This window comes from Protopterus annectens, chromosome 3.part1 (genome assembly GCF_019279795.1).
Source record: "Protopterus annectens isolate FY-2018-M chromosome 3.part1, PAN1.0, whole genome shotgun sequence".
NCBI lineage: Eukaryota > Metazoa > Chordata > Ceratodontiformes > Protopteridae > Protopterus > Protopterus annectens.
The window spans coordinates 1,117,150,898-1,117,170,848 of record NC_056732.1 but is presented as its reverse complement, the minus strand read 5'-3'; the positions used below and the strand labels follow the sequence as shown (position 1 = coordinate 1,117,170,848).

The 19,951-nt window shown below is 41.9% G+C and overlaps 1 protein-coding gene across 1 annotated transcript in view; it reads right to left on the bottom strand.

The window, feature by feature from the left end:
• LOC122798379 (DENN domain-containing protein 3-like) overlaps positions 1-19,951 on the bottom strand; it is a 1,373,701-nt gene that overhangs the window by 1,037,924 nt on the left and 315,826 nt on the right. The window contains exon 7 of the mRNA XM_044067263.1: positions 807-926. Coding sequence (XP_043923198.1) covers positions 807-926 — 120 coding nt within the window. The remainder of the gene's footprint in view (positions 1-806; positions 927-19,951) is intronic.

The window sequence follows — 19,951 nt, the reverse complement described above, 5'->3', positions numbered from 1 at the left end:
ACATGCTGATTCAACAGTTCTCCTCTCCTTCCTTTTTGCACTCAAGTAGTTTTGTGTTGATCATTTCACTTAAATATTTGCCCAACTCCTTGTCTGGCTTCCCTGGCTCCCATTTAGCCTACAAAATTTTGATTTCAAAGTATAGAATGTCTTATGTATCCTAGACTTCTTATAACTGTCTCAGTCTTACATAAATCTACAGCAATTCCTATGAACAGCATGATCTGTCAGTAATGCTTCATGGCCTATCTGTATCTGAACTGTAAGAGCTGGCACGGTTCATAAGTGAAGTCCATTTTATTCTCAAGGGCAGCTTCAGTAACAAAAGAGGAAGAATACCTGACAGAAAAATAAACATCGTCACTAACAAGAAATAAGAAAACTAAATGAAACTTTGAACTATATTCTTCATCTGCCATTTCCCTTGCTGTCATTTCAGGACCGAGCTGAGGATGGGGTAGGCTTGTGATCATGCACCAGAGTCAAGGACAAACAAGGCAAAGGTATGAAATTACTAACTGACATTAATCAGAAATGTGACAATCTTAAAGTATTTTAATTTCAAATCTAGGAATCCCTCTTATGATAAGAAGGAGAGAATAAAAAAAAAAATGAGCTTCAACAAATGCATACCTTACAACTGCAAATGTCATATGTTAATGTAATGCAAATGGCATCTACTTAGTTCTCTACTTAGGTCTCCGTGCCTCTAACTGTTAAGACCAAACAGTACAGACTAACAATGAAAGAATATAAAAAAATAACAAGAAAGGATTTTTATAAGATAAAAAGGTAAGTCTGTTTACCTGTAACACCTGTTCAGGCTTGAAACAGAGGAACGGAAGGTGCAGATCCAAATCAACAATAGGACTTCCCAAGTCTTCTCTGGGTGGTAGCATGATTTCTAGTGGTTTCATATGAATTACCTGCAAGAATGGTAGGTATTACCTTCAAGCATAAGTAAGAAATAATACAGGCAGACTTTGTTAAAACATGGTAAAAGAGACTTCAATTGTCTGGCATCTGGTGAGCTCCAACACTACATCATATGCAACGAGATACACTAATGCTAAATTTACTAGTACTTATCCCCAACAGTATTAAGAAACTCTGAGATACATCTTGCCAGGAACTACTCTTACATGTTTGATGTACATCTACTTCATGGGTACATTTGCTTGAGAAAAATACATATTCTAACAGTTGGCTGGAAGTAGCCACTAAGAACACAGTAAAAGACAATCATGTTTAGAAGTAGCAATTTGGGAACCAAAATCAAGCACAGTCACAAAGGCAAAACATAGCAAGAAAATTCCCTTCTACCCAAAAATAAACACAAAAATGTCAGGCACCATATCCATAAAAATACCATGTGAACTATACTAGACATGTCAACAACAGAAAAATAAGAAATAAACAAAGTGAATAAAATGACCTAATTTTCTTGTTATACGATAAGTGGGTAGGTAGAGTAATAGAACAATGTACAACTTCAAATTCTTTGGGGAAAATGTTACTGCTTTGCGTTTTTTTATCTTAATAGCCATAAATGAAACACTACTTGCTTGGATTCATTTTCTTGTGTTATACATTGCACATTAGTACCTTTTTGCAACCAGACCAATCCTAAGTGATGCAGAGAGAAGAGCAATAGTACTGTAAGGTACTAAGCAAGGGATCACTTACCTTTCCAGAACATTAGAAATTCAAGCTTAGCCATCTTATATGCTACTGAACTGAATTTTATCTTGCAAATTGTGCTCTTGCAGCTTACATTCCTTACTAGGTGCTATGCTATTTAATATTTTTTTTCCTAATAGACAACTCTTCAATCACTGTGAGGCCCGTGCACTGGCCCAGCAATCAAGGAGCCTCAATCCTCACCACCAACACCAGTGAGGGGCGTCCAGATAGGGAAAGGATAATAAATACACACATTAGTACAATTTCCCTTAAGAGCACACAGTCAGTCTGGAGCTGGTCTCTCCCTTTCTCTCCACATCCCCAATAAGACTCCCCACTGGCACAGCTATAGAGTGGGGTCCTTAGCCTGAGCCCCAAGCCAAGTCCTCCAAGCACTCTCTATGTCCAACCAGTGCTTCATGTCCCTGCCCAAGTAGCTGACACATGCACACACACACACACACACACACACACACACACACACACACACACACACACACACACTCACACTCTCACACACACACACACACACACACACACACACACACACACACACACACACACACACACACACACACACACACTTTGAGATGTGGTGTATATACAACCACACACACTCTCCTGGGTAAAGCTGGCACAGGTTCACTAGCTGTGCCCTTTCTGTTCAGGCTATGAGGTAGTAATCACTGCCACCAGGACCCTTACTCATTAGCTACTAAAAAGGCCCCTACTAAAGGGTGTCCAATTATTACTGTGCAGTATTATTATCCAAATGGTAAATGTGACTAAACAGTCAAGGCTTATTGGAGTGGTTTGGCCAGTATCACTATACACACGCAATGTACTCTAGAGCTTAAATTATCTCTACAAAAAACAGCCACGGCTGAAAGGTTTAAAAATATTTAATAATAAATAAAAACACAAGACAATACTTCTTGCTACACAGAGCTAGTCAAGAGTTCAGAGATCACAGAGAAATACTTAAAATAATACAGTAGAAAAGTTCTGACATCAATACAGAATAAAAAAACTAATCTTCCTACTTCCTATCTATAAGAGAAAACACAGTTCTAAAATAAACTTACATACAGAGCAAGACAGTGCTGGTGATGTTGGATGTTCTCAAGACAAATGCTAAAATGCCCTCATTCTTTATGTCCTTAAATTGATAACACAGGACCACTGATTAATTTCAGATTACATAATTTCTTTCTGGTTCCCAGGCTAACAGAAACTCAGAGGTTAATAGCCCTTTTGATCTTGCAGCTGGTCAGGAAGGCAGAGCAATAAAATAAATTATACATGCAAATTCTAGCAATTAACTCTGGTCTCAAAACAACAGGCAGAATTCCTTTATCCAGACACCTCAGCTCTGAGCCCTGAGATCAAAGGCAGTCAGGAAATGATTGAATTATCAGCTTTCTTACAGCAGAGTGCACTGTTGTTAGATTTTTTCAGTTCAACATCCAATACAGTCTTTTCACATTTAAGAAAACATGCCTGTGGCTTACATTAATATTTACAAATGACAGAGTTATCTACAAAATTCTATCTAGCTAAGCTGGCAGCCTTCAAATTTCTTCACATACCCCCCCCCCCCTTGGAGAACTCAAGCTAGTTTTTCAAGTGACCCTTGAGAAACATTGCTTGAGAGGGTTGGGTCTATCTGAGTATACCTTACCTCATTCCCTGTCTTGAGAGCCCATCTGTGCTGGCATTGCTAATCCCACTGCGGTGCTGCACTGACATATCATATGCTTGCAACCCTAGGCTCCATCTTAGCAACTTGGCATTTTGCTGCCTGACTCTGTTTAACCATGTTAGGGGATTGTGATCTGTAACTACAGTGAATTTTCTTCCATACAGATAAGGCTGAAGTTTCTGCAGTGCCCACACTATGGCTAGGCAGTCCTTTTCTACAGCTGCATAGCATTCCTCCCTGGGTTGAAGTCTATGACTGAGATAAACCACTGGGTGCTCTTTTCCCTCTGAAATAATCTGGCTAAGTACAGCCCCCACCCCATGGTTCAAAGCATCCAACTGCGCAACAAATTACTTGCTGTAATCTGGACTGGCTAACACAGGGGGTCCTCCCAAAGTTTCTTTAAGCTTCTGGAATGCTTGCTCACATGCTGGCATCCACACTACCTTATCTGGCCTGTTCTTCCTTGTCAGGTCTGTGAGGGGAGCAACTATGATACTATAACTGGGGACAAGCTTTCTATATTACGCTGCTGTCCCTAAGAATGCCCTCACCTGCTTTTTGGTAACAGTTGCAGGCCATGCCTGAATGGCTTCTACTTTGGCAGGTTCTGGCCTGAACTTACCACTCCACACTCTATGTCCCGGGTAGGAGACCTCTGCCATACCCACCTGACATTTGCTTGGCTTAATGGTCAACCCTGCCCTCTGTAGTCTGCCCAGCACCTCCCTGAAATGTTAAAGGTGCTCTTGCCAGGAATGGCTGTAGATGGCAATATCATCTAGGTAAGCAAGGGCAAACCCTCCTGCTCCTGCTAGGATATGATCTACAAGCCTCTGGAAAGTTGCTGGGGCATTTTTCATCTCAAAGGGCACCTTTGTGAACTCATACAAGCCAAAAGGAGTCACAAACGCTGACCTCTCTCTAGCACTGTGAGTTAAGGGCACCTGCCAGTAACCCTTGGTAAGATCAATAGTTGTAAGATACTTTGCCCCACCCAGCTGGTCTAGGGCCTCATCTGTCCTAGGTATGGGGTAAGCATCTGACTTTGTGTGACTATTTAATTTCCTGTAGTCCACACAGAACCTGGTGCTGCCATCCTTCTTTGGCACCAACAACACTGGGGAGGCCCAGGGACTGTTGGACTCTTGAATATAACACTAGTTCCAACATCTCATGTATCTCCTCCCTCAGAGTCTGTTTACCTCTCTCAGGCACCCTATAAGGGACCTGCCTAATAGGGCTTTGGGGTCCTGTATCTACCTGGTGCTGCACCAGGTGGGTGAACCCTGGTTTCCCAGTGAACATGTCCCCAAACTCCTGTAACACTGCTCGGATTTCTCAAACCTGGGTAGGAGATAGCTGCTGGGACATTGCTACCCCTCCAACTGGCACAAGAATGTTGTGCCCGCATTTCTGGCACCTTTTGAGGGTCTATATTATATTTTCGAAAGTTGCAAACATCGAACACCATATGGTCGACACCATATGAGCGATGTTTGAAATTTCAAAAATATAATAAAAAAATACAAATAAAAAACTATACTTACCTAAACGCTGTAGGCATTCCACTGAGGTGTCAGTCCGAGCCTCACTGAGTAGATCAGTCACCAGATGTCCTTCAGACTCCTCCTGCAATCCACTGAAAATGCTCAGCACAAGGGCCTCCATATTATGGCAAGGTTTCATCATGTTAACATGGTACAATTTGTGCTCCTGCCTCCTGCCTAGCAGTTCTACCATGTAGATAACATCACTTACCTTTCTTACCACCTTGTAGGGTCCCTTCCAAGCTGCTTGCAGCTTGTTGTGTCTGACAGGAATGAAAACCATTGTGAGGACACTAAGAAGCCAATCATCCAGGTATGGAAAGACATGAAATCCCTACAGCTGAAGCCAGAATGAGGTTACTGACATGCATTTGGTAAACACCTGCAGAGCTGTGGTAAGACCAAATGGCAGGGTCCTGAAATGGTAATAAATGCCCCCCAGAAAGAAGCAAAAAACCTCCTGGAACTTCAGTCTATCTTTATGTGATGGTAAGCATCCTTGTGGTCTATCGAGGATATCCAGTCATCCTTCCTGAGGAGATGTAAGATGGACTCCACTGTGACCATCCAGAAATTGGTCTTTTTGATGAACTGGCTTAGACTGCGTAAATCTAAATTTGGTGTGAGGTACTCTGTTTTCTTTGGAACTTAAATTAACCTGGAATAGTCCCCAGATCCTGTCTGGTCTGATAGAACCTCTGGAATGACTCGATTTATAACCAGATTTTTAATCTCTGCCACTGTGTAAAGCCTCTGATGGAGTAGGACATCTGGGAGATGTTTTTGGTGACAATATGGAACTTCTAAAAAGTACAGTTGTGTACACTTACCATAAATGTAGGTGTTTGACTGTATTCACTGTTGGAGTCATCACATTTGGGTTATCTGCTTGCAGTAGCCCTCAGTCAGCCTGATTATCAAAGTCTTGGGTCCTGCTTCAGTTGCTGTCTCATCTTCAGTGATGTCAGGTAGTCAGCGGTATAAAGCATACAGCCAACACCATTACATCAGTTTTTCTTGCCCTAGATGTCAGGTGCCCCCCTTAATGGGAAGCAATTAAATATATATATATACAAGGTTATACCTCCAACAAAAAAGCAAATACACCAAAAAGCTTTTAAGTATAGTAGAGAAGAATAGAGGTATAGCCAAAAGAAGTCAGGGGGCTGGAGGGAGGGTAACCAGGACTGCAACAGTGAATACACTCGAACATCTACATTTATGGTAAGTGTACACAACTGTACTATGTTCTTCATGTTTCACTGTTGCAGTCATCATATTTGGGTAGATTCCCAAAGCTAAGGATGGGAGGAGGAATTTAGATAGCATTAGGGCCAGCTATAAGGCCCTGCAAGACTGTAGTGGCAAAACCAGCTCTGGATTTAGAGAAAATTGGCAAATGGTAATGCTTGGTGAAAGTATGTACAGAACTCCAGGTAGCAGCTTCTAGAATGTCTCTGGTAGGGACACCTCTGAGAAAGGCTGTAGAGATAGATGCATCCCTGGTTGAATAGGGTCTAATCTCCTGTGGGATAGGTTTTCCATGGTGCTTATAGTAGAAATGAATGCAATGGCCTATCCATTTAGAAATGGTTTGCTTTGAAATAGTCTTCCCCTCTGCCCCTGCAGCAAATGCCACCAGCAGTTGTTCAGATTTCCTTTGAGGTTTAGTCCTGTCCAAGTAAAATCTAAGTTGTCTGTGCACATCTAAGGAGTGTAGTATCCATTCCCCTTTATTCTGTGGATTAGGAAAGAAGGTTGGCAAATGAATGGACTGATTAAGAGCCACACTAGATACCACCTTGGGCATGAAAGAGGGATTGGTCCTGAGGGACACCCTGTCCGCATGAAAGATGATGAAAGGCTCCATTGCCATAAGGGCCTGTAATTCAGATACCCTTCTTGCTGAAGTGATTGCTAAAAGGAAAGCTGTTTTCCAAGAAAGGAATTTTAACTCTGCAGTTGCAGCTGGCTCAAAAGGAGGAAGACTGAGTTTTTCCAATACAAAATTAAGGTCCCAGGCTGGAGTTGGGGCTCTTCTGGGTGGTCTTAAGTTTTTGGCCCTTCTGAGGAACTGCTTGAGCATTGGGTGAGAAAAGAGGGGTGGTTCTGTGTTGTAATGAGCTGAAATGGCTGAGGCGTGAATTTTGATGGAGGAAAAGGAAAGGGCCTTGTGAAGCATCTCAGTTATGTATTGAAGAATCTGAGGTAAATTGGGCACTGCTGTGGCCATCCCTTGAGTTTCGTTCCAGGCACAGAATCTTTTCCATTTTTCAGCATAAGATTTTCTAGTACTAGGCCTCCTTGCCTCCAAAATGACATCCAACACCTGTTTACTGAGGGATGGTAACAGTGAGATTAGGTAATTAGCCAGGCTGCCAGGTTCAGGGTTTGAAGCTGGGGGTGCAGAATCTGGATCTCCTGCTGAGACAGCAGGGTAGGGGTTTGAGGTAGGTACCATGGGGCCAGCTGTGACACACTGCGCAAGAGGGGGTACTAGTGTTGGCGTGGCCAGTCTGGTGCAATCAGTATCATGCTTGGTTTGTCCTGTTTGATCTTTAGTAGTACTTTGGAGAAGACAGGCAGAGGAGGAAAGGCATAAACTGATAGATTTTTCCAGCTGAAGGACAGAGCATCCACTTTCCAAGCTTGTTTGTGGGAAGTCCTTGTGCAGAATTTGTCCAATTGGTAGTTCTGGGGGGAGGCAAACAGGTATATATATCTGGGATCCCCCATTTGTTGATCAACATGTTGAAAATCTCTGGTTCCAGTTTCCACTTGTGTGGGTCCATGAGATTTCTGCTTAGTTTGTCTGCCAGTGTATTTAGTTTTCCTGGCAGGAATTGAGCCTGTAGATGCACTTGGTAGCTCAAGGCTGAGTTCCACAGAGCCATGGCTAGTCTACAGAGGGGGTAAGAATGGGTACCCCCCTGCTTGTTTATGTACCACATAACAGTGGTGTTGTCCGTCTTTACCATTAATTGTCCAGGAAGAATGTGGTCCTTGAAGGCTGTCAAAGCATTCTGTACAGCTAACATTTCTTTTTGATTGATATGCAGGTGCATTTGACTTGGGTTCCATTTACCCTGAATGCACTTCCCTGCCAGGTGAGCCCCCCATGCAAAGTCTGACGCATCTGTTGTTAGGGTTTGGGTGGCAGGGGGTAAAGTGAATGGTAGTCCCTTGTTTTGGTGGCAGGCCTCTGCCCACCAAAGGAATTCTAGCCGTAGGCAAGGTATGATAGGAATCATTGCTTCTAGATCCTGAGAATATGGGCTTTTTAGATACCATTGTAGTATCCTCATATGCAGTCTTGCATATGGAATTAGTAGAATGCACGAGGCCATGAATGTCAAGGCTTGCAGTATTTGCCGTGCAGACAGCAGGGTTTTTGTGGCCACTAGCTTGAAGTAAGTTGTCAAATTAATTTGTTTCTCTGGCATGAGGAAAGCCATCTGGGAAGTTGTGTTGGAGCTTGCTCCCAGGAATATAATCTGTTGACAGCGTACCAGATGTGATTTCTTTTCGTTATGGTGTAACCCAGACAAGTTAATACCTTTTGTACAAATGCCAGATGATTCAGAAGTTTTTCCTGGCTTTCTGCCTGAATTAGACAATCGTCCAGGTATGGGTATATTTGAATATTTCTTTGCCTGCAAAATGCAATGACTGGAGCTAGGCACTTTGTGAATACCCTGGGCACAGTAAACAAGCCAATGGGCAGCGCAGAAAACTGATAGTGCATGCAGCCTGCTTTGAAGCGTAGGCATTTTCTGCAAGATTCCCTGATTGGGGATGTGCAGGTAGGCTTCCTTTAAATCCAGTGTTGCCAACCAGGCATCTTTGCCTATCATGGGAAGCAACTGGTGAAGAGTTAGCATCTTGAATTTTGGAATCACCAAGAAGGTGTTAAGGATAGACAGGTCCAGGATAGTACACCATGAGTTGTCTTTTCTGGGTACCAGGAAAAGTCTTGAGTAGAAACCTTGTCCCTTTTCCTCTTCTGGTACAGTCCGAATAGCCTGTAATCTTAAGACAGAGAGTACTTGGTTTTGAGCCTCTGCCCACTGATTTGGGGGTAGATCTGGCCAACCGTTTAGGGTTGGTAACATGTGGAAGTGAAATCTGAATCCTTGGGAAACTATATTTAAAACCCATTTGTCCTGGGTAATGAGTTCCCAGTTTTTTGCTTGCAGAGCAATCTTTCCCCCTAAAGGAGCAGTCAGTTGAGAAGTGCTTGGAAGTTTTAAAGTTAGGTCACTGAGACAGCTTACCATAGGGGGGAGTCTTACTACTCCCTGATTTGGAAGTGGGAGCCCCCCACTGCTTAGTCCTGTGCGTACCCTGGGACTGAAGCCTGGGTGTTCTGCTGGTTCTGGGTTTCAACTGAGAAGGGCTGGAAGAGGCAGGAAAGGACCAATTTTTTGAGGGCCAATGCCTACTAAATCTAGGAGGCTGCAATTGTAATAGCTTTTTCCTCCATCTTTTTAAGAACTTCTTCTGCTTTGTCGCCAAACAGGCGGTCCTGATTTAAGGGAGCACCCAGCAATTTAGTTTTAACACGATCTGACAAAGTTTGCTCCTTAAGCCAAGCATGCCTTCTAGATACAGACCCGGTAACAGCAGCCCTGCAAGATGCCTTTACTGAATCAAAACCACATTGCAAAGTATGTTTTCCAACCTGTTCAGCAGAATGCATTAAATCCTGTAAATCCTTATTTTCAGCACAATCAGGAGTCAACATCATTTTCTGTTTAAGCAATCCAATAATATGCTGCTGATACTTTAACACATGAAACTGGCAATTTAAGGCCCTGATGGCCAAGGCTACAGAGGTGTATACCTTCTTACCCCATTTATCCAGGGCCCTGGAATCTCTATCAGAGGGAGTAGGATTTTTGGCAGTAGTAGCCTTAATGCCCTTGGGTCCCTGTGAAATGGTCTCAGGATCCGCAGTAGGATTTTTAAAAAGGAACTTGTGAGAATCAGGAACCCTGTAATATCTATCAGGTTTTCTAGGAGAAGGAAGTAAAGAATCAGGGGCCAAGCTAGATTCAGAAAAGGCATCATCAACAATGTCTAGTACAAGACGTATGGCTAAAGGTCTGTGCTGGGGCAGGAGTAGGAAATCTCTAAGCCTCTTTTTCGAATCAGAGTAATCCTGGCTTTCCCAGTGAAAATGCTCCCTAAGAGTATGGAAGGTTTCACCAAAAGAAAAATCCCCTGGGGGAGAAGCAGAGGGAATAGAGTCCTCTGCATCAGAATCCTCATAGGTAGATAAGGGTAAATCCTGGTCATCAGAGGAGACAGAAATTTCAGAATCCTGGTCAGAAGTATCGTAAGCAAATTCAGTCCTAGGTCTCTTAGAGGGGGAAGGTTGGCTTCCCCTGATTAAAGTAATAAGGTCTTCTGCCATTCTTATCACTTGTTTTTTAGACATAGAGGCCTGACATGCGGTCTTGGCATCAGTTTCCTAGACATGGTTTGAGTTTTAGGCCTAAAAAAAGAAGATGGTGTTGGTTTAATATGCAAGTCAGTAGGCCTGAATACACCCTCAGAAGCCCGTGCCTGCACAGCAGCTCTGGACCCATCCAAGATAGAGACATCCGCAGGTTCCACAGTTGAAGCATCTCGTGGCAGACCGGACTCCGAATGTGTCTCAATAGAGGCTTGCGAATCTGAAGTAGCAGGTATCAGGGGCTGCGAAAGCGCCTCACTGAGTACCGGCGTACTGGCGACTAGCTTAGGAGAAGCGTCGTCGGCAGCTTTGGACCTAGGCGGCCTGTCTCTGTCTTTATCTTTGCATTTTTTCAGAATGTCGGTAGTCAGGTGGCTTACCGAAGAAATATCTGGATAATTGAACCGAATACCAAAATATTTAGAAGCGAAAATATACCAACTATGAATAGATTGTGGTTTAAATAAGGCACAAAACCGACAGCGAGGAACGTCGTGGTCAGGGCCTAGGCAAGGAATACAGTACGAATGAAAATCTTTATGAGGTATTTGCTTTCCACAAGAAATACAATTATTGACTTTTAGTGACATCGGTTTAGAGCAAGAAAACGTTTCCCCAATGGGGTACTTAGCTTTAGTTGAAGACTTCAGTTCTGAAACTCGAAATCGAAAATTTCAGGAGTCGGCCGACTGGCACTTGCGAACTGCTTCTGCTTCGGGCAGAACACAGCAAGAAAGACCGATGTAATGGCGTTGGGGGCATGCTTTATACCCCTGACTACCTGATGTCATGGAAGATGAGACAGCAACTGACGCAGGACCCAAGACTTTGATAATCAAGCCGACTGAGGGCTACTTCAAGCAGATAACCTAAATGTGATGACTACAACAGTGAAACACAAAGAACATAGGGGATGTAATAACCTCTAGATATGACTCTCAGCACTCAGTGTCCGAGGTGATAGCCTCCCAAATTTTTGGATGGAGAGCAAGATGACCCAACTGTCTGCAGAGAAGAGCAGCCAGGCAATCCTTCAGGATCGCTTCAAAGGCCTACTGGAAAAAGCCTGGTGAAAGCCCTGATTCTTTGGACCACCTCTTCCCTGCTGGTGGCATCAATTATCACCCCCTCCCTACCCTTGGGAAGAACCTTGTGGAAGAGCTTGTTGAGTGTCTTAGGAAGAAAACTGTGATTTTCTTAAAAAGAGATGTTTACCCCCCTCCTCTCATTTTGATTATTTGAAAAGGTCTTCAGGAGTAGAAAGGCATACTCCAATGGTGGACAGTCTTCCCATCTTGTTTGCTCCTCATCAGAGTGTCTTTGACCTTGGGCCCAAACAAGGAGGAAGGACCTGTCAAAAGGAGCACTGATGAAGGACACCTTGAAACAGTCTGCAAAGTTACACAATCGCATCCAAGTGTAACACTGCCTGGCAATTCTGGACATGCTGCTTGAGATGCCCCATCATCTGTATTTAAGATAAGTCTCATCGAATCCCTGGCAATGGAAACCAAGGTAAACAACTCAGTCTCCAGCTTCTTCTGAGTATCCAGAGACTGCTGTGCCTTGGCAGTACTTGACAATTCAGACATTATGTCCTGTTGAACCCTTGTCAAGTGAGATAAGTAAGTGCTCTCCATGTACAAGTGGCTGTGGCATAGGAAGGTTTCTCTAATTGATCCAGCTCCAGAGACTTCCAGTTTAGGGAATAAATCAAGGAGCTCTCCTCAGAAATCTCCTTCTTGATGGCTGCCGTTACCACAATGGCATTGACACAGTGTAAAAGTGGCTGTGGCATAGGAAGGTTTTTCTAATCGATCCAGCTCCAGAGATTTCCAGTTTAGGGAATAAATCAAGGAGTTCTCCTCAGAAATCTCCTTCTTGGTGGCTGCCATCACCACAATGGCACTGACTGCCAGATCCTTTCTCCAATGAGACTTGTCTTGGGGGGGGGGGGGGCAAGAACCTTATCTGGCTTTCTAGGATGGGTTCCACTGTGTTGAGTTCCTTCCACACTTTCCAGGATACCAAGTCTATAAAGGCAGCCACAGGGGAACCACCCAAGGCATGGATGGGCCTATACCAAAGGCCTCCATAAATACTACCTCCTCCAGAGAGAGGGTTTTGGTAATCTAGCCTCTGCTCTGTAAAGTAGCTGAAATAGATTGCTGAAAGAGGTGTTATTGTGCAAAGACTTAGAGGAATCCTCTCCTTCCCCTAGGTCAGTATCCTCAGTGAGAGATTACTCTGAGGAATCCAAGTGTTCCTCTTACATTTTCTCTTCCCAGAAACCTCCCATTTTGACAACACTGGGGAGGAAGGGGAAGAGTCAGGAAGCCCTGTCATGGGGGAAGACTGGAGGCTGGCTGATGTAGCCTGTCCCAGAACAGACTGATGACTGGCCACAGTACTGATGAAAAATGGGAGGGGGTGCTGGCAGTAGAAATCTGACCCTTCTCCCTTGAGGACAGCATCCTCTCTACAAAGTCGAAGGCTGAGATGGATGCAGGTTTCTTAGTTTTGATGGTCTCAGAACCCGAGGGTACTAAGGACAGCCCCGAACACGAGGAAGTCACATTGAGATCGGCACCAAGCTGTCCAAAGCTGAAGCCCTGAGCGTAAATGATGATCTCAAAGCAGGATCCGCTGATACCAACCCAGAAACTCCAGCTTCAAGAACATGGCTCTGAGGTCTTGATGGCCCCAAGCAAGTCGGGATAGGACAAAGTGTAAGATGGCCAAGTTTTCGGATCTAACCAGGAGGGTGGAAATTCAGCCAAACTCGAAGACCTTGGATCCAAGGGGGCCAAGAGAGGAAGCCAGAAGGATGTAGCCAAAGGTCCCAGTGCCAGACCTAAACCCAAGGGAATAAGGCCTAACTGAATAAGGCCTAATTGCATCTCTTCCTGCAAAAAGGACCTCATCAGCTGCACCAGATCAGAGGTTTTGATGCTGCCCACTGACCCTGATAACTAGACAGGAGAAACCACCAAGGAGGGTTTAGAAGGTCTGTGAGAAGAAGATCCCATATGTCGGATCATAGCCAGAGAGGACCTGAACTAGAGTGGAGATGGTGAAGATTCTGGGGACTGAAGTAGTGGAGTCCTCAAAGCAAAAGGGGAAGCTGCTCTACCTGAAGGTGCCCATTTAACCAAGAAGGGGCTTGGGATGCTTGCAGCCAGAGAAGCAATCTTGCTAGATTTGGGCTATGAGCTGCATATTAGCTCTGAGACATCTGGGCTGATGTTGGGCACTAGGGTAGCTCTAGAAGCCAAAAGTTAGTAGACCTGCAGATCTGGCAAACCTAAGGAAGCAGGTCCAGTTGTAGAAGACAAAGAAGACCTCTTAACTCTCCCCTTTGGCATGTCTGGAGTCTTGTTGTTGGGGCCTCTCAGACCCACTCTTGGGAACTAGGGTAAAAGCCACCCCAGAGACAGAAACAGAATTAGAAGCAGAACAGCCTAAGGGTAAAAGCACTTTCAGCACTAAGTTGACCTTATGCTCATTAATAGCCCTAGTGACAAAAATCCCACAAATGTTGCATGCAGAATCCAGATGCTCCAGACCCAAACAATAGACGCATTTTAGGTGTGCATCCTGGAAAGGCAACTTGTGCCTGCAGGAATCACTTTTTAAAATCCTTGTCTGTCTCTCTAAAACTATCTAACCACAGAAACAAGAACAACTGCAAAGTACAACACACTAATGATAGTCAGACAAAAAGGACGGGAAGGGAAAAAGAATCACACAACTAAAAATAACTACCTAACTACATGACCACCTAACTATCTGGAAGGAACAAAGGGCAAAAAGGATCACTATATGAGGGTAAGGGATCAAAAAATCTTACCAAATAAAAAAAGTAGAGCGGAGCCAAAGGCCAAGCTGCAGAGAAAAATGGTGACAAACTAGATCTGTGGAGTTGATGCAGGAGCACGGAGTTTTGGGTAAAGGAGGCACAGCCAAACAGGCTAAAGACTATAGAATTAGCCAGTGTCAGATCTAAGTCGGATCCAAAGTTACAAAGGTTGAAACCATACATAGCAGACAACATCAGATCTTACAGAAAACACAGAATCCCTCAGCACTGAATAAAGTAACCAACAAAAAACTCCAAGTAACAGAAAAGCAAAAAGACATGTTGGTCACACACAGCAGGCAACTTTAATACAAAAATAGTAAGCGCTTTCACAGAATCCTTCCGCTTCATCAGACTAACAGTGAATGCAAAGAACATCACATTTAAAAAGGTTCACTATATCAAATTAACCAATCAACAGTTATGCTAGTAATTAGAGCCCTATTAACACTAAAAAGGCTATAGCTGCAATACCTAATATAACATAGGAAATAACTACATTCATATCAAGTGGGTGGACATATATAGCATTTAAATACATTGTATGCAAGATGCTTATAAATAAAAACAATGCCATTAATATAGAAATTTATATAAAAATATTAATATAAAATCAATCCATTAAATCACAGTACAACCATTTATAAAATAAATTTCAATGCTTTAGGACCCTAGCTCTAAGAAAGGGTTTAAGGGATACTTTATTATTAAGGCCTGGTGGCCTATCAGCTTGAAATTTCAGTATCCATTCCTGTTCTGAGGCTTCAGTATTATTGCTCAGATTACTCCCCCCTCTTATTAACAGGGACCACCTCAAGCACTAAAAACGTGAAACTATGAGTAGGTCCCTCCTTCTGTACATGTACAGCTAACGCATTGCTCCCTTTCACATTCTTAATGTCTCGCATGTGCTCTAGGATCCTGTGTTTTAAATGTTGGTTAGTCTTACCTATATAAAAGGCAAAACACTGTACACAGTAGCTAAAATAAACCACATTCTTGGCATAACAATCAGCATAAAAGTTAGCTTCTATTGTAAACCCCTTCTGTGGGTGTATAAATTGTCTCCCAACATGTATACTAGCGCATGCTGTGCATCTCCTACAGGTATAGGTGCCAAGTCTGTCCGACTGAATATATTTATGGGTGCTTACAGCTTTATAACAAAGTTGTCTTTTAAAAGATCTATTATTCTTGAAAGTAAAAGATGGTTGCTTTCCCATTACTCCATTTAATTCCTTCACACTAGAAAGAATATCCCAATTATTCTTAACAATGTCACACACCACATGTAGATTGCTTGCATAGGTCAGCAGCAGTCGTAGTACTTCATTATCTGACTCACCTCTCTCCATAGTACCATTAACTCTAGCACTACGAGATCCTATCCCTTCACTACCTTCCTTGTTATAGTACGGTTTACACCTACCATCCCTTTCTCAAAGGCTACATCAATCTATCTATCTCATTCTGTCTATATCCTCTTTCCATAAATTCATGTTTAAGGGACAGTAGTGCCCCATGTAGTACATAATCATCATTATGCAAATGCATACAGCGAAATATTTGACCTTTCAAAACATTTAATTTAGTATGCCTTGGGTGCATACTGCCGTTGTGTAAGACATTATTTTTCCTAACAGTTTTTCTAAAAAGTGTAGTCAAGACCAGACTAGGGGCATCTCTAGTAATATCCAAATCAAGAAATTCAATCACTCTATCAGAGTACTTGTAGGTAAAGTTCAGAAACGGAGTGATATTAATGTATACCAGAAACTCATTAAGGCGTTCCTCGGTATTGTGCCATAACAAACAAATATCATCCACGAATCGTTTATACCATACGTTAGATTCAGCAAATGCATTATTAGCCAAAACATAGGTAGTTTCCCAATGCACAAGAGATAGGTTGGCATAGCTATTGGCACAGGCAGCACCCATAACTCCCACCATCCATTCGCACCAGCTGTAATCATTATATGTTCAAAAAATCTCTTCACACACATCTTAAGTCCCTATGGGAATGCTCTTGTTCCCACCCATCTTAAAAACAAGGTACTCTTCATCTCCCTTTCATTCCTATATTACTCAACTAAGCCTACATAACCAATTACTTCCTACAAAATAACTACCCCTTTAGCCCTAACGCACCCCACATTTATTCTACTTTACTTCTATAAGATTGCATAGTTGAAAGTACCTCAAATGTGAATTCAATGACTGTATTCTCTTTTAAAATTGTATAAGTATCTTTAGTAATCTATTGTATGTACCTAGTCTGTTTGTTTGCTTATAGAGCTTTCTCTATTGTATGTACCTAGTCTGTATGTCTATTTTTTGGAGCTTTTCTCCCCAGGACTCCATTGAAAACGGGTTATTTTGGCCCAATGGACTATCCTGGTAAACCAACTGCAAATAAATAAATAACTACACCAGCCTTCTGTATAAAGTGTTCATCACCAAACATGAAAACGTTCTCTAAAATAATTTCTAACAATGCACAAATTAGTCTAACCTTACTTGCTTGAACATTCCCTGTATGTAGTAGCTCTCTAATATTCTCTATTCCCCAGGCACTGGGAATCACTGTAAATAGAGACTGTATGTCTAAAGTTACCAACCAACAGGGATTCTCTAATACTTCCAAGTATGTCCCTAAATCATTAAGGAAATCCTTAGTATCCTTCAAGACAGTGGTACATTCACATAGCACAGGATGTAAATTCCTTTCAACGTATATCAAAAGGGTCTCAGTACTCCACCCCTTGCTAGTCACAATAGGATGCATAGGGGGGCTAACAAGGTTCTTATGAACCTTGGGTAGGCCATACATTATAGGAACCATTGGAAATTCTACATTGAAATATTCAAAGAGTGGCTCTTGAATCATTCCTGTCACAAATAAATCAAACAGTAAAAACTGTATCGTGTCAATGACTGCCTTAAGAGCAGTATTAGACATCTGACAATACGTATTCGTATCATTAAGAAGGTCCTTCATGATGCGTACATACATCTCCTTATCTAATATGACAATACCTCCCCCTTTATCAGCAGGGCATACCTCGATACATGTCAGACATTTCAGTTCAATTAACGCTTGTCGTTCAGATGTTGACAAATTACAAAATGCATTATTGTCATTGCTGGTAAACCTCTCCCTGAGTTGCTTCTCACATACATCTATAAACAAATTAATTACAGAGTTACTGGGAGGAACAAACATGCTCATTTTTTTAAAAATACATTGCTCATTAGTAGTCCCTTGAAACATAGTCTTCAAGGTAAGAGTTCTTCCAAAAAGTTTAAGTTCTTTGATAGCGTTCAGTAAGTCAACCTTTTGTGCTGGTGCAAAACTTAGGCCCCTATTTAACAGAGTTAACTGAGAATCAGTCAGAACATGAGAAGAAATAATAAACACTAGACCTGTTTGGCCCTTTTCCAGGTCCTGCCCTGATCGTCGACGCTGTGTGGGCGTCTTGTTTTCCCATTCACAACTCGACTCTTGGACCTCCCTCATATTGGGAGTGGGCTGTGTAGTAAAAAAGCCCCTTGTACTTTACGAGTAGCATCTACTTCAGATTGACCAACATTCTCACTGCTAGTAGAATGCATATATCACATATAGCAGCCATATGTTTAGGTTTAACGGCCGGAAGACACAGTTTAGTTTATCAGCCAAAATGTCACATGTAGTGGGAGAGCAACCATCTTTTACTTTCAAGAATAATAGATCTTTTAAAAGACAACTTTGCTATAAAGTTGTAAGCACCCATAAATATATTCAGCCGGACAGACTTGGCACCTATATATGTAGGAGATGCACAGCATGCGCTAGTATACATGTTGGGAGACAATTTATACACCCACAGAAGGGGTTTACAATAAAAGCTAATTTTTATGCTGATTGTTATACCAAGAATGTGGTTTATTTTAGCTACTTAGCTACTGTGTACAGTGTTTTGCCTTTTATATAGGCAAGACTAACCAACATTTAAAACACAGGATCCTAGAGCACATGCGAGACATTAAGAATGTGAAAGGGAGCAATGCGTTAGCTGTACATGTACAGAAGGAGGGACCTACTCATAGTTTCACGTTTTTAGTGCTTGAGGTGGTCCCTGTTAATAAGAGGGGGGAGTAATCTGAGCAATAATACTGAAGCCTCAGAACAGGAATGGATACTGAAATTTCAAGCTGATAGGCCACCAGGCCTTAATAATAAAGTATCCTTTAAACCCTTTCTTAGAGCTACGGTCCATAAGCATTGAAATTTATTTTATAAATGGTTGTACTGTGATTTAATTGATTTTTATATAAATTTCTATATTAATGCCATTGTTTTTATTTATAAGCATCTTGCATGTAATGAATTTAAATGCTATATATGTCTACCCACTTAGGTTCATAGGTTACTACTAGGCTAATTGCCCTTGTGGGCCATTTTAAGCCTAGCCAATTACCCCATGTGAGAATCAAACCCTGCACCTTGTGCATGTAAGGTAATGGCCTTAATCATTATGCACCCTCCCACTTGATATGAATGTAGTTATTTTCTATGTTATATTAGGTATTGCAGCTATAGCCTTTTTAGTGTTAATAGGGCTCTAATTACTAGCATAACTGTTGATTGGTTAATTTGATATAGTGAACCTTTTTAAATGTGAAGTTCTTTGCATTCACTGTTAGTCTGATGAAGTGGAAGGATTCCGTGAAAGCGCTTACTATTTTTGTATTAAAGTTGCCTGCTGTGTGTGACCAACGTGTCTTTTTGCTTTTCTGTTACTTGAACATCAGATTTTAGTTTGCATTTTGTATATTTTTTCTTTTTATCTCAATGTACTCTGACTGATCTTTTAATCTTACCCTATTAGCACTGAATCTTACCTTTATGTTGTGAAATTTGCTAAGTATGTATTCTGTACATAATATTGTTGATTACAAAGACTATCATCTACTTTCTGCTCTTTAAACTCGGATCATGGCTGGTCAATAGATCAGTCCCAGTAAACAAATAGTAATTAAATAAATTCTGGAGAGAAGAATGAAATGGTTTACTGTAATGCCAAAAATATGTAACACAAAAGGATGAATGCTTGAATCTAACTGAGTTCTGACTGAGAGTGGTACTGAAAAAAACTCAAAATATAAATTGATAAGTATATTTTTTGACACTTTGTGGTCTGCACTGCTGTGGCAAGACAGGAAGCTTACATCCTTCTGAGTTGGGAGTTGCTGATTGAAGGCTTAGTGTCTGTTCTAAAGTGTATTAGTTCTGGTTTAAGAACTTGGGCTTTGGGCAAGTTTTTTTACATTAAGAAGGTGTGGTCTGCACTCTTGTGGGAGGCTGGATCTGGGAATTTCTGGTCACAGGCTTATTGTGCCTGCTTATTTGAACTGTTTCTTTCTGAAATTGGTGTGCCTTGTTGCTGTACCATAGACCAGATTCAGGCCTGCTGAATCTAGCTTTGTGTGTCTTTTTTGGAGAAGGTTCCCCTGCACCCTAGCAACTGGAGTGTGCAGTTAGAACTTGTCTGATTGAAGACTGCTGGAGCAGGGCTCAGTTTTGAGCTTTTTTCTGGTTAATTGGGTAACTTGTTTAAATCAGTTTCTCATTTTCTATTGTTTTATATATATATAACAAAAACATTGCATTCTATTCATCTGCATTTACTGTATTTGTGTTTCTTCCTACTTTA